The sequence below is a fragment of the Primulina huaijiensis genome, chromosome 5 (assembly GCF_012295235.1).
Source record: "Primulina huaijiensis isolate GDHJ02 chromosome 5, ASM1229523v2, whole genome shotgun sequence".
Taxonomy (NCBI): Eukaryota; Viridiplantae; Streptophyta; class Magnoliopsida; order Lamiales; family Gesneriaceae; genus Primulina; species Primulina huaijiensis.
This window is the reverse complement of record NC_133310.1, coordinates 20528526-20542366: the sequence shown is the minus strand read 5'-3', so window position 1 is coordinate 20542366 and position 13841 is coordinate 20528526. Positions and strand designations below refer to the sequence as shown.

At 33.2% G+C, this 13841-nt stretch overlaps 1 protein-coding gene and 1 long non-coding RNA gene across 2 annotated transcripts; both read right to left on the bottom strand.

The window, feature by feature from the left end:
* Window positions 1–505: 505 nt before the first annotated feature.
* On the bottom strand, window positions 506–4578 carry LOC140976982 (uncharacterized). Its single transcript, XR_012175354.1, has 3 exons — window positions 3875–4578; window positions 2961–3058; window positions 506–1091 (listed from the first exon to the last, which is right to left on the bottom strand). It is a non-coding gene; the product is annotated as an uncharacterized lncRNA (long non-coding RNA).
* A 6820-nt stretch (window positions 4579–11398) lies between these two features.
* LOC140977582 (uncharacterized) lies at window positions 11399–12834 on the bottom strand. Its single transcript, XM_073442339.1, has 2 exons — window positions 12458–12834; window positions 11399–12359 (listed from the first exon to the last, which is right to left on the bottom strand). Exons 1-2 carry the CDS (start codon window positions 12807–12809, stop codon window positions 12331–12333), a joined length of 381 nt encoding a protein of 126 aa, XP_073298440.1. The 5' UTR covers window positions 12810–12834; the 3' UTR covers window positions 11399–12330.
* Between the last annotated feature and the right edge of the window lie 1007 nt (window positions 12835–13841).

Here is a 13841-nt window from a genome sequence, read left to right as displayed (position 1 = left end):
TACATTTTTACTATGGATTTGAGATGTGAATATAAAATCAAATTCTTTCAAATTTTTCGATCCAAATGCAAGTGAAGGTTTATACTTATGTTTCACAAATTAATTATGAAAATTTGGTTGTACAATCTAGAAACTATTCAATTTCTTTTACCGAAAAATTCAAAAATTTATACTATTCCATTTTGAATGAAAATTTCAATCATCTTTGAGATAATAAACTAAAGTTGTGTTTGAATGGATAGATTTCAAATATATTTTTATTGTCCGAAAACTATAAATTCACTCGTCACATATTTATATAATAATATTTCATATCAATTAAGATGAATTTGAAGTTCACTAAATAATAATGTAATTTGAAATATATTCTATTTTATCTAAGTAAAATGTGAATTTAAGATTTAATCAATCGTTTTATTTTAAACAATAAAACTATAATCAAAATCAATGGATTAGAAATTCATCTCTTCAAACACAACCTAAGATTATATTTAACGATCGATGATTTTTCTCACAATTGTATCAACTTTAATTTTTTTTAAAAAAAGAAAGAAAGAATCTAAAGCCGCCATTTATATACACAGAAACCAAAAACAAAAAAAAATTGAAAAATAAAAAAGCATCGTGTATGGCAAAGACAAGTAGCAATCTACACCCATTAATGGAAAGATGTGACTCACGAGAATCATGCTCATTGATCAGAGGGGCTCCCCAGTTTCCGTTCAATCGCCACTTAATTGCTGTCTCTAGCATCAGCTCGAACCCCCTCGGTTTCGCAATGCGCCTCCTCAATCGTATCCATCACTTGGTTTTCATGTGATCTCGAAGAAGGCCTTTGCCCGCTTAACATGCAATGACAGTAATGTGAATTGATGGATTGCATTGTGTATTGGGATCTGATAGCTGAGCTGAACATCGGTTGCATGCACCACCGTCTCTCTGGGAGTTCACGAAGAGAAATTCGACATACGGGGCACGTGAAGTGTCTGTGAAGCCAAATGTCGATGCACGTTGCATGAAAATAGTGGCCGCATACAGGGAGGATGCGTAATGTATCTTCATCATGGTATTCAGATAGGCATACCGTGCACCTGCGGGTAGGACCTTTTTTTTATGTTAAAAGAGTATCAATAACATATATGTAAATAATCCATCAAACACGTTTAAATTCTCGATTAATGTTCGAAAAGTAATTGTCCAAACTGAGCAAACAAAGCAGAGCAGGAGGGATCATAGGGCTCGTAGAAGATGATCGCTCACCGATAAATTTTTCGAATTTTAGTCTAGTCCACCTTCACCACTCTGCTAACTCCACAGCAAGTAGAAGATATGACAGTTCTCACAAAAAACACTGGCAATAGATTCTTAAAGGGAACAAAAAAGTAGAATAACTAGTATTCTGAATGGGGTATAAAAATATCGTTTGAATACACTGAAATGCAGAATCTCAGACGAGCAAAAGCAGACCGACCAGTTACCAAGCACAATTCAAGAATGAGAAACGAGCACAACAAAAGAAGCAATTTCAAGGTTTGTTAGCGAAAAGATTTCGGAAGGATTTCTTTGAAAATGTTTTTCAAACAAAAGTTTCCATCAAATATAAAAATTTAAAACAACGTCTATTACATTCATGGAAATAGTGATGCGTAGGTTACTTCCAAGAGACTCTGCCTTCTAAAATCCTATAATTCAACAAAATCTAAATTCAAATTTCCATGCATGTTTCAAATTCGAGGTACAGAGAATGAAACATTTTTGCACGTCATTAATCTGTAGCTATTTGATAAACAACAGCCCCTCATGGTAACTAGTAACTTGGTAAGTTTGGGGTGCGAGTCTACTAAAACAAACTCACTTCTTTTAATGTAAATATCCAATATATATCACGCCTGAGCCTGCTTTAGTTTTTTTGGGTCTTTTTGGAGCACGATCTACTGAATTTATCATACAGTTCATTTCTTCTTGTTAATTATCTTAGATATAGATCAAATTTACTTGATGTTTTTTCCCCATCATTTGAAATCACTAAACATCAAAGTCTCTATTTAAAAAGTTCTTAAACATCGAAGTCTCACTAAACACGGAAGTCTCAGATCAAATAATTTGTGGCGTATGCATATCATGTGCATTACATGACTGATTTCAATAAAGGATGCACCCGCTTTCCTACTTACACTTAAGCCCTGGAGATAATTCACACCTTGACGAGCCTTGGACATTTTATCTATGATCGATCTTTCACTACAATCTATACAATTATCGCTTTCAGTCTTTGAAACACACCAAAGTTAGGCTTCAAAGGGTTGAGCCTGACCTTGTGTTGAGGTACAAAGGCTGAGCTTTAAGTGATGCCTAAGGGCTTTCGATAATTATGGTTAAAACAAGGTATATGGTCATGATCTCACCGGATTTCACAGAGAACCTGTTTCAAATCGTACTGACTCTTAGAATATGCCCCACACCACATTTTAATGAATTTACTGGCATAGTGACAGCATTTATATTGGGACAAAGAACAAAGGGATGCCGCCAAAATTTGGTAGATACTCTTTAAACATAAATGTTTGGTCAATTCACAGTTCTTCCAAGAAACCATGTGAAACTCTGGATCATAAATCTAACAGTTTTATGTTAATATTTCTTTTCTTTTTTTAAAAAAAAGTTTTATGTTAATATTTCTGTTTGACTTTATACACTTAAAACTATTTCGACCAAAAAAGAGATGAAAACAAATACATGAAATTAATCCAATTTCTACTTCATAAAGTAATCGATGGGCAATACTTGAGCAAAGTCAAAGAACTTCAGTTTTTTTAAGTATCTTCTATGTCTATAAAGAACCGATTCAAAATCAATGCAAGTGAATCTCTTCAGCAAAAAGTCAACACCCATTAAAATTTTGAAAAAAAATGATTCAGAGGACCGATACTCACAAAGTCGTAGAATATTGATTAACTTACAGAGCATTTTCTTTCGAGGAGAAGCACAATTCTTGATACTTTTTTGTAGGAAAATTTGACACCACAATAGGCTCAAGGCCATGAAGGCCATGCTCCAACTGTATATAACGAATCAGATAAACAATCATTCAGATCTGAAAGTTAAAAGCGATCAAAGCTACAATGAAGATTCTCAATTGTCATTATAGAATAACAAAGTATACAATGACAAAAAAAACAAAAGAAACTGTTGAATCAAAATGTATAGGAGTATTAATTCAGTAAAAGTCGGGCTCCCTATGTATACTGTCATAACGATGTGATGGAGAGAAGTATGTACAAGTGAAAAAGCATAATAAACAATATTCCGTCCGAAAATGCTCAAACATGAGAAGAGCTTCAGAACTACTTGAGGGAACAAACATAGCAAAATACCAAATTGATGACACGAAGTCGAACTTCATTGACCAAAGCTGCAACTCATGTTTGAAACACAAATAATTACCCATAAAAATTATGATCCAAGACATATATAATGCATTGGCTGCCATGCAGCAAATTCAGTTAATGCGAAAAATGCAAGGTGAGCACAGGATCATGTGTTTTCATAGTCTATAATACGAAGAACTAAAATACATGTGAACCTAATGTTCTAATTACGGCATCGCTACGCCTCGAATCTTTTTACTCACATAAATCATTCCAAGTGTCACGTTTCGATGACCATACCACTGTGGAGCCATTGCTGGTCTGATTTACTGAACTAATTCGGTAATGGGTAGGGCTTGCTTTATTGTTTCAAATCAGGTGGTAAAAGAAAGGTCCAGACAAAATAAACAAACATAATATGATAAACAAGGGACTTCAAATCTGAATCCACCCGAAAAACAGATCCAAGAAGTACAAAAAAAAAAAAGGTGAAAACAAATGCTTACACTGCTAAGATCAGATCTAAGAGCCCTGGAAAAGGACCGTCTCGACACGCTCAATTGAATCCGAGCCCAAATGAGCCTTGTGCATACAAAGACTATGAACAAAGTACTCACCGCAAATCCAATCACTGTCATTACCAAATTTATACCCGAAGATATCATTTTCTCTCTATATTTCAAGATTTCTACCCACTATATCAAAAACCCAATTCAAATATTCCTGTCCCCGCCCCTACTTTCTACTATTTCCCCTGAAAAGTTCAATTATTGCACCGTTGTACATAGCAGCTGAAAATCAAAAACCTTTTTCACAAAATCAAAAACCCACTTATAAAACGACTAAGAGAGTTCATCCGTAAACACCATTGCTAAATCCCTCATTTATCCGCTTAAAAACCAGATCTTTCTCCTTCTTTCCCCTCAAAAATCCATTCTTTATCAGCACAAATCTCCCTTGCACTTCCTCAATATATCCACAGCATGTATATATAGACTCACATTTTATCAAGAAGAAAATACTAATGGTGGTGGAACAGAATCCAGCGGAATTGGACTAACGCAGATTTCTTGAGGAAACCCCATGTTTGGGAAACAGATGGAAGAACAAGATTAATTATGTTGAGCATGAGAAATCAAGTTTAAGCTAAAATCCAAGAACCACGACTCGAAAAAAATGGGTTCCAACTCTCAACTGCATATATCGACAAACATTAATAATTTTTTTTTTATTGAAAAAATTTATCAAACCATAAGAAATTAAATAAATAGTAGTTGTTGTCTTCTTTTTTTTTAAAAAAAAATAATAATAACAATTCAGCCATGTGTTTCATATTAATGGAACTAGTCCGAATTTGGGTTTGACGTTAATGGAAAAACTGCATGCAGCAATGATCAAAACGAGACAAGGAAACATAACAATGATTAAATTCCTTATTTACGACATTAAAGTTTATAATTATATAAAATAATATTATTTAGATCATGTTTTTTTAAGTCAATTTGACGAATTTTTATCGATGAAACAAATTGATCCATTTATAATTATCATAAAAAATAATATTTTTGAAGTAAAAATTTATATTTTCATGAGTTACGTCAAGTCAGATATCTGTATTACAAAATTGATTCGTAACATAATCTTATAATTAATGAGTATTATTTAATGGTGATGCTTGGGCAATATGGAATCCAGTGAGAAAAAATCTTTGTTGGATTTGTCACTTTAAAAGAATAATAATATCAAGAGATTAGTAGAATTAATATTATTTTATATTGTCAAAAAATCTTTGTATGAAATAATTTAAAATATATATAATATCTTTTTTTGTAGAATAAATATATATGATATCAAAATTTGGGAGGATTGACATTTATGCCCCTGTAATTTTCTAATCATGGTGGGAAAAGTGGGGAATGTGGCATCTAATCAGTGCTTTTTGGGTGCTAATCTTGCTGACTCTAATCCACATTAAGAATGGAGAAGTCATTTCTTCATAGATTTCAATTTAATTTATTTGGATTAAATATTTAAAATTCCGTTTATGTTAAATTTAATTTTTTTCGATTATTATAATTAATTTCAAATAAATCAGATATCAGTGTCATTCCAAATTAAGACCTAAAATTATTTTTAAAATTCGAGTATGTATACATAAATTGAGCTCATTTATCCAAATACAACCGTCGAAGATCGTGAATCTTGATGATGATAGCAAGTAGGCAAAAATTTGTGTGAGATTGTCTCACGGGTCGTATTTTGTGAGACAGATCTCTTATTTGGGTCATCCATGAAAAAATATTATTTTTTATGCTAAGAGTATTACTTTTTATTGTGAATATCGGTAGGATTAACCGTCTCACAGATAAAGATTCGTGAGACCGTCTCACAAGAAACCTACTCTAGCAAGTAAATACTTACATGATAATAGAAAGATGATTAAGATTTTGTTATGTACGCATTGTGTGTTAGTACAACTTTTTTTAATAAGAAATTTACCTTTGATTTATTAATTTTTTTTATTTAAAAACTGACGCAATATTATAGTATAAATAATGATAAATTGTTAAAAATTTATAAGGGTAAAATGATAATTATAAAATTACCGGGGGTCAAATGAGCAAATAGCAAGACTTTTCAATCTCTAGAATCTAGAGTAGGTACATATAGGTGCGTTATTCTTTCATGGCATGGATGCATAAGTTTCGCCGGCTTTCGTGTCCCTTAATGTTATAATTTATATGGTTAGCACTCTTTTTTTGGGGGATAGAATGAAATTTGTAAAATAATTTTTATAACATAAAAAATTCAATATAAAAAAACCTCATGAAATAATAGACAAATATTAGGATATAATTATTTTAAATATCGATGTACGATATATTTGTTGTACATTTAGCATTATTGAATTAGTTATATGATATTGTGTTGAGGTGTAACAATTCTCTATGTTTGGTAGAACGATCGAACCATGATTCTTAAGATGTTATGGTGTTTAAAACATTTGAGTTGCACAATTAACATCAGTTATAGTTTTTGATAAAACAGTATTGTCCGGTCCTACAATTGATATCAAAGTCAAAGTCAAAGATTCGATTCTCATTCATTGCAAATAGTGTAATTATTGGAAGAGTGATTGTTGAGACGTAATAATTGTCAATGCTAGGTAGAGTAATCGAACCATGACGCTTAGGCTGCTATGCGGTTTAAAAGATTTGAGTTGCATAATTACCATCGGCTATAAATTTTGGTAAAACAACAAGTGCTCAGTCCTACTTATTGGTTAAATTTTATTTATTTATGGTTTTTTAATAATGATTTTTCATGTTTTTTTTATAAATTTTACATTAAACGCATGGTGCTCAACATATAATCATATTTAAATTGTAGAAGATTAATATAAATGAATGCTTCTAACATAGGAAGATGTTTAAAAACCGAGTAGTTTGTTAATTCTAGTTAAATAAGGAATCATATTTCTATAAATTTTCCGTGTTTAGATTGTTTTATCAATATGAACAATTATTGCAATCAACATTCTCATTCTTAATAGTCGAACTCCTTGTAATAAACGAAAATATAATCCTTGACATTGGCTCTAAGATAAATTATATAAATGAACGCTTGTCGTTTTATAAAAAAATATAACTAATTGTAACGATATGATTTAAATCTTTTAAATAGTACAATAATTTAAATATCGTGTTTAGTTTGTTTTACCGTACAATTATTATACTAAAAAAATATGTCTATTAATTAAAAAATGTTGTCCCATATGATTTTTTTTATTTTATTAAGTATTGTGTGGCTCAAAAATTATTGCGTCAATTTCATATTTTGCAACATATGTCAAAATGTGCGCATTATTGCCGTCCGACAGTTGACCAAAACATTTTTTAAAATGCTCATCAATCCGCAACACCAACCATTATCTTCATATTTAGATTTAATATACACAAAATATCCGGTGATACTATTCTATGAATCAATTTTGTGATCGCTCATAAAAAAAATATTCCTTCTTATTGTAAATATGGACGGACATAGTTGAGCAGTCTCACGAATAAAGATNTATATATTAAACGATGTAATTAATTATTACTTTTATGTAATTCTACAAGAAATCTTAAAAGTCTTGGCCAAAACTTGTGGGTTATAAATCCACTAAACAATTGGTATTGAATGCTCTTAACCACAAGTTTGGCTAATATTTGATCAGCTAATGAATCTTTCTTTGCCGCTCACTACCTACTTGCATACGCGGCAATGTTGATTCATCTTAGAAGATGACAAGTTGACAACACCCGTTGATTTGTGGTTCTTTTGTCTGGTATACTGTTTAAATGATTTGAGTCATATCGTTATCATCAGTTATGATTTTTTTTGTAAAACAACAAATGTTCAGTTTTAAAAATAATATCAGAGTCAATGTCATGTGTTTTATTATAATCGAAAGGCAAAATTATCTTGGATTACAAGATATAATTTATCTCTTGAAATAATTTTTAAAATTTAACTTCTTTTAAGATTTCATGAGATATTGAATTAATGGTTTTGTCTTTTTAGATATGATATTTATGATAACGAATTTTTAATATATGATATTATTGATTTAAAAAGATATTGTTTCTAATATAATTCTTGTTTCTATATCTTATAGATTTCTTTGAAGATGAATCCTAGAAGATGAGACAACTATAAATAAAGTAAGCAAGTTGAGGAAAGAGAGCGGTCGTTCTTTTAGGTGCTTTAATTCTTGTGCTCTCAAGACCGTTTTGTCTTTCACTCTTCACTTTGAAGTTTTCGTGGATGCATATCGTGTGCACTTTGCACGTCGTGGATTTCAGAGAAAAACATTCTACAAAGACGTTGTTTTGAAGAGTGATGTTTCACGTGTTGCCGTGATTGTTGGAGACATCTGCATATAACATCTGTGAAGGAGTTGGCTGAAGATTTGTTTTTATTGCTTCAGTTTTTGGCATCATTTTTTTGCTTTCTTAATTATATTTTAGTGTTGTTGTTTGTTTCAGAAAGCATTTTATTTTCTCGACGTGTTGAAAAAATTGATTTTTGATTATGATCACTAATGTTAGTTATTATTTTTGCTCTAAGTCATCACACAAGTACAAAAAAAATTCATTCTGGTCCATCTACTAGCTTAACGTTAATTTGTGTCATAAAATTTTATATTCCGCTGCATGTTGTCTGAAATGTCGTAACATTTCGCACAACATTTAATTCGGATAAACAAAAATTGCCGATTATATATGATTTTACTAGTTCACATACAAGCTTACTTGTTTTGCTGTCAAAAAATACATCCCATACTTTACAATAATAAATTTGTACTTTCATATTTATTTTAATAAGTTAGAACTGATTTTTATTTTTTTAATAAATATTTTCAAATGATTATTCGCATGTACATGCAACAACAGCGTTTAATTACGCAACCATATGCATCACCACCCGTTAATACATAAACAAAATTAATTTGTAACANAATCACAAGACAAAATGTATCCCCAATTTTATTACCAAACCAAAGATAGGCTTCAATAAAATTGAGACGATCTTATCAAAATAATTTGTCCTTATTTATTTACCGATCGTGGACAATAAAACTTTGGATTGAATAACAAATTGAATCTTTATGTGTTTAACGACTTAAACACTCAATTTATAATAATACAACAATCCAATGGACATATGCATTGCTCAAAATAAATTTATATAAACAAATAAATGAATATTATTTTAATTTCAAAATGTCATCAACATATAATAAAAGTACTCGATGGACATCATACTATCGAACATTATTTCATTATCCTCCCACTTTCCCTAGAGTAAATGAGTCATGTCTAGTACACCCATATTTTGAATACGTTCCTCAAAAGCTCTAGCAGTTAAGTTTTTGGTGAAAGGATCAGCAAGATTTTCAGCAGGTGCTATCTTGCACACTGTCACGTCTCCTCGTTGAACAATATCCCTCACTAGGTGATATTTTCGTTCAATGTGTTTTCCACGCTGATGGTTTCTTGGTTCTTTTGCATTTGCCACTGCACCACTGTTATCACAATATAAAGTAATGACATTTGATGCAGCAGGAACAACCACAAGGCTTAGCAAAAACTTTTTCAGCCAAACGGCTTCTTTTGCTGCTTCACAAGCCGCTACATACTCCGCTTCCATTGTGGAATCCGCAATACATGATTGCTTGATACTCCTCCAAACAACGGCCCCACCACCCAATGTGAACACAGATCCTGATGTGGATTTACGAGAATCTCTATCAGCTTTAAAATCAGAATCAGTATAACCCACATGTGCCAACTCTGAAGCCGAATAAACCAACATATACCCTCTAGTTCTGCGAAGATACTTGAGAATATGCTTTACAGCAATCCAGTGCTCTGGTCCTGGGTTTGACTGATATCTACTAACAATCCCAACAGCATAACAAATATCTGGTCGAGTGCATAGCATAGCATACATAAGACTTCCTACAGCCGAAGCATAAGGAACTCTTTTCATGTATTCCACTTCACTTGGATTCTTGGGATTGTGGTCCTTTGACAAGTGAATTCCATGTCTAAAAGGTGTTTGACCTTTCTTGGAATTTTGCATTGCATACCTCACCAATATTTTATCAATATATGAAGATTGAGATAAAGCAATCCGTTTATTCTTCCTATCCCGCAGGATTTGGATACCTAGACCATAACTTGCTTCTCCCAAGTCTTTCATGTCAAACTGTTGAGACAATCAATTTTTGGCAGATGTCATCACCCCTACATTATTCCCAATAAGTAGGATGTCATCCACATATAGCACAAGAAAAATCACCTTGTCATCCAAAATTTTCTTATAGACACAAGGTTCATCAAGATTTTGATCGAAACCATAATCTTTCACAGATTGATCAAATTTGATGTTCCAAGACCTAGACGTCTGCTTAAGTCCATAAATAGACTTTTTCAGTTTGCATACTTTCTGCTCTTGACCGTTGTGAATAAAACCATCTGGTTGTACCATATAAATGGTTTCGTCAAGATTTCCATTAAGAAATGATGTCTTGACATCCATTTGCCACACCTCATAATCAAAATGAGCTGCAATGGATAAGAGGATCCGAATAGACTTTATCATAGCCACATGTGAGAAGGTGTCATCGTAATCGATTTCTTCTCTTTGGCTAAAACCTTTGGCTACCAATCTAGCCTTAAAGGTCTCTATTTTTCCGTCTATTCCTCTCTTTCTCTTGTAGACCCACTTACACCCTATAGGTCTCACACCTTCAGGAATGTCTACAAGAACCCAGACAGAGTTAGTGTACATGGATCTCATTTCTGATTCCATGGCACTCCTCCATTGGTCAGCGTCAACATCCTCCATAGCTTCTTTGTACGTGATGGGATCCTCCTCTTGTTCAATGGAAACCGCATCAAATGATTCTCCATAGAGCAAGTATCTAGAAGGTGGTCGAATGACCCTCCCACTACGTCTAAGTTGTGGAGGTTCTTGGCTGACTGGTATTGATTGTCGTTGTCTTAAGTTCTCTTCTTGATCATTTCCTTCATTCTCGATTTGGATATGACGGGGTGACCGATCATTGGAACCAATGTCTTCTACCAATTAATTTGTTTGGAAACCAGTGGTTAATGGTGGTAGAAATGTGAATTCAAACTGAGTAGGTTCAGTGCAGATCTCTGGAGTAGATGATTTAGCAATCTCTTCCAAAAGAACCTTACTCTTTGATTCACTTTCTTCTATGTGCTTGTCCTCTAAGAAGGTTGCATTTGTACTTACAAATATCTTCTTGTCTTGAGGACTATAGAAGTAATATCTTCTTGTTCCTTTAGGATATCCGACAAACATGCATAATTCTGATCTAGGTTCCATTTTATCCATCTTTCTCTTTAGCACATAAGCATGACATCCCCATATCTGAATATGTCTTAGATTAGGCACGCGCCCATTCCACAATTCAAGAGCTGTCTCAGAGACTGATTTAGAAAGAACCATGTTCAATAAGTATATTGCAGTTTGGATAGCATATCCCCAAAAAGATGTACTGAGCTTAGAGAAACTTAGCATGGACCTAACCATGTCCAACAAAGTCCTATTTCTCTTTTCAGAGACACCATTCTGCTGAGGTGTAGCTGGTGCACTCAATTGGGATATTATCCCATTATCTGATAAGTATGTTCTAGAGTCATTGGATAGATACTCGCCACCTCTGTCTGATCGAAGTGTTTTTATGCTCTTACCTAATTGTTTTTCCACTTCATTTCTGAATTCCTTGAACTTTTCAAAAGATTCAGATTTGTGGGACATTAGGTAAACATAACCGTATCTAGAGTAATCATCAGTGAAGGTGATGAAATACTCAAATCCTCCTCTAGCTTGTACATTAATTGGTCCACATACATCAGTGTGCACTAATTCCAAAACTTCATTGGCTCTATGTCCTTTAGATTTAAAAGATCTCTTAGTCATCTTACCTTCCAAACAGGATTCACATACAGGCAAGGATTCCAACTTTAAATTACTTAAAGGACCATCCTTTACCAACCGTTGAATTCTATTAAGGTTGATATGACCAAGTCTCAAGTGCCACAAATAAGTTTCATTAGTGGGAGACAATTTAATTCGCTTGTTGGATTCAATGTGATGCAAAGAGCTGTCATCATGTTTTAAGACATACAAATCGTTATTCAAATGTCCCTTGCAAATAAGGGCTTTATTCAAGGTAATATCAACCACCATTTGTGAAAAATGGACATAATATCCTTGTCTAAACAATAAAGCAACAGAAATCAAATTTCTAGTAATCTCCGGAACATAATAACAATGTCTTAAAACCAAATGTTTATTATTCGAAAAATAAAGATAAACAATTCCAACAGCTTTTGCAGACACCACAGCCCCTGTGCCAACTCTTAGAGTATGTTCCCCTTCATTGAGACTTCTGGTTACTTGGAACCCCTGCAAAGTATTGCATATATGATTAGTGGCTCCAGAATCTACAATCCAAGTATCAGTAGAATCAACCACTAAACAAGACTCAATAAAAGATAACTCACCACTAGCCTGCTTCTTGGAAGCTAGATATCCTTGGCAGTTTCTCTTCCAATGACCCTTTTCCCCGCAATGGAAACATTTTCCCTTAGACTTGCCATCTACCTTGACCTTCTTTTCATTTTGTTGTGGACCCTTCTTGTTGGGCTTCTTCTTTTTATTCCCATTTTTACCTTTCGGCTTGGAATAAGATGGCCCAGCAGAAGCAACAACAAATGCATCACCAGTTTTAGTCTTAAGAACACTTTCAGCATTTTGGAGTTCCTTCATCAGCTCAGTCAGGGACATATTTAGCTTATTCATGTTATAGCTAACTTTAAACTGTGAGAACATCTCAGGGAGAGTCTCAAGTGCCATGTCAACATGAGTCTCTGATTTGATTTCAGCCCCTAACACCTCAACCACGTTAAACTGAGCGATCAATGCACGCATATGATCTCTCACGGGCGTCCCAGGTTTCATGCGCATGTTCATAATGGTTCTAATGGCTGCTTGTCGTGCCTGACGTCCTTGATGCTCAAACGTTTCTTGGAGGCTATCCAAGATTTTTGTAGCAGTGTCCATGTTCTGATGTTTCTGTCGCAGCACATTTGAGATGGATCCCAAAATGTAGCAACGGGCCATCTCATCAGAACTGATCCACTTATCATAAGCCTGCTTCTGAGCTAGTGTGGACTCCGCCGTAGGCACCGATGGACAGGGTTCATTGAGCACAAACGTGTGTTTTTCCGCAGTTAAGACAATCAACAAATTACGTTTCCAATCAATGTAATTTTCTCCAACTAGTTGGTTGTTGGTTAATATCATAGACAATGAATTTCCAGTCATTTTTCTGAAATTAAAATAAATTTAAATGAGCAGTGCAATAAATAAAATTATGTGTTATGCATGAAATGTATTTGTAGATCCCAAAAACTACTACAACACTGCAATTTACCTAAAACTCCAAAATACATAATTTTTTCTTTAGGAAAAAACATGTTATTTATAGCTAGGCTGGGACCCTCCCACTAAATTCAATATATCTAGCAACTCATGCAATATTAATTTAGTATTGCTTGATTTTGGCCATCAAAATATATTGTAAAAATATTCTATAGGAAATTTTCACAATATCATTGACTTAAGTGTATACCCTTAAATTAATTATTTATCAAGTACCAAATTAATTATATCACCTATAGGGTGGTCACAATTAATTTTACTATAAAATAATAGGTCCAATCAAGTAATCAAAACAATGTAGCCCTCCTATAGGGAGACCAATAAAATTGGCACAAGGCATACATATATTCTTACTAATGGACTAATAAGGGAGACCGTTGGCTTATTTAAAATATACCGTCTCACACTTAATATTTAAATTTAATTTTGGGTTTTATCCGATCA

Coding starts and splice junctions, on each gene's coding strand:
- LOC140977582 (XM_073442339.1), bottom strand. CDS start 12,809: ATGGCACTTGAGACTCTCCCTGAGATGTTCTCACAGTTTAAAGTTAGC. Junction 12,360..12,457: donor TTCCAAGAAGCAGGCTAGTG/GTGAGTTATCTT, acceptor AATACTTTGCAG/GGGTTCCAAGTAACCAGAAG.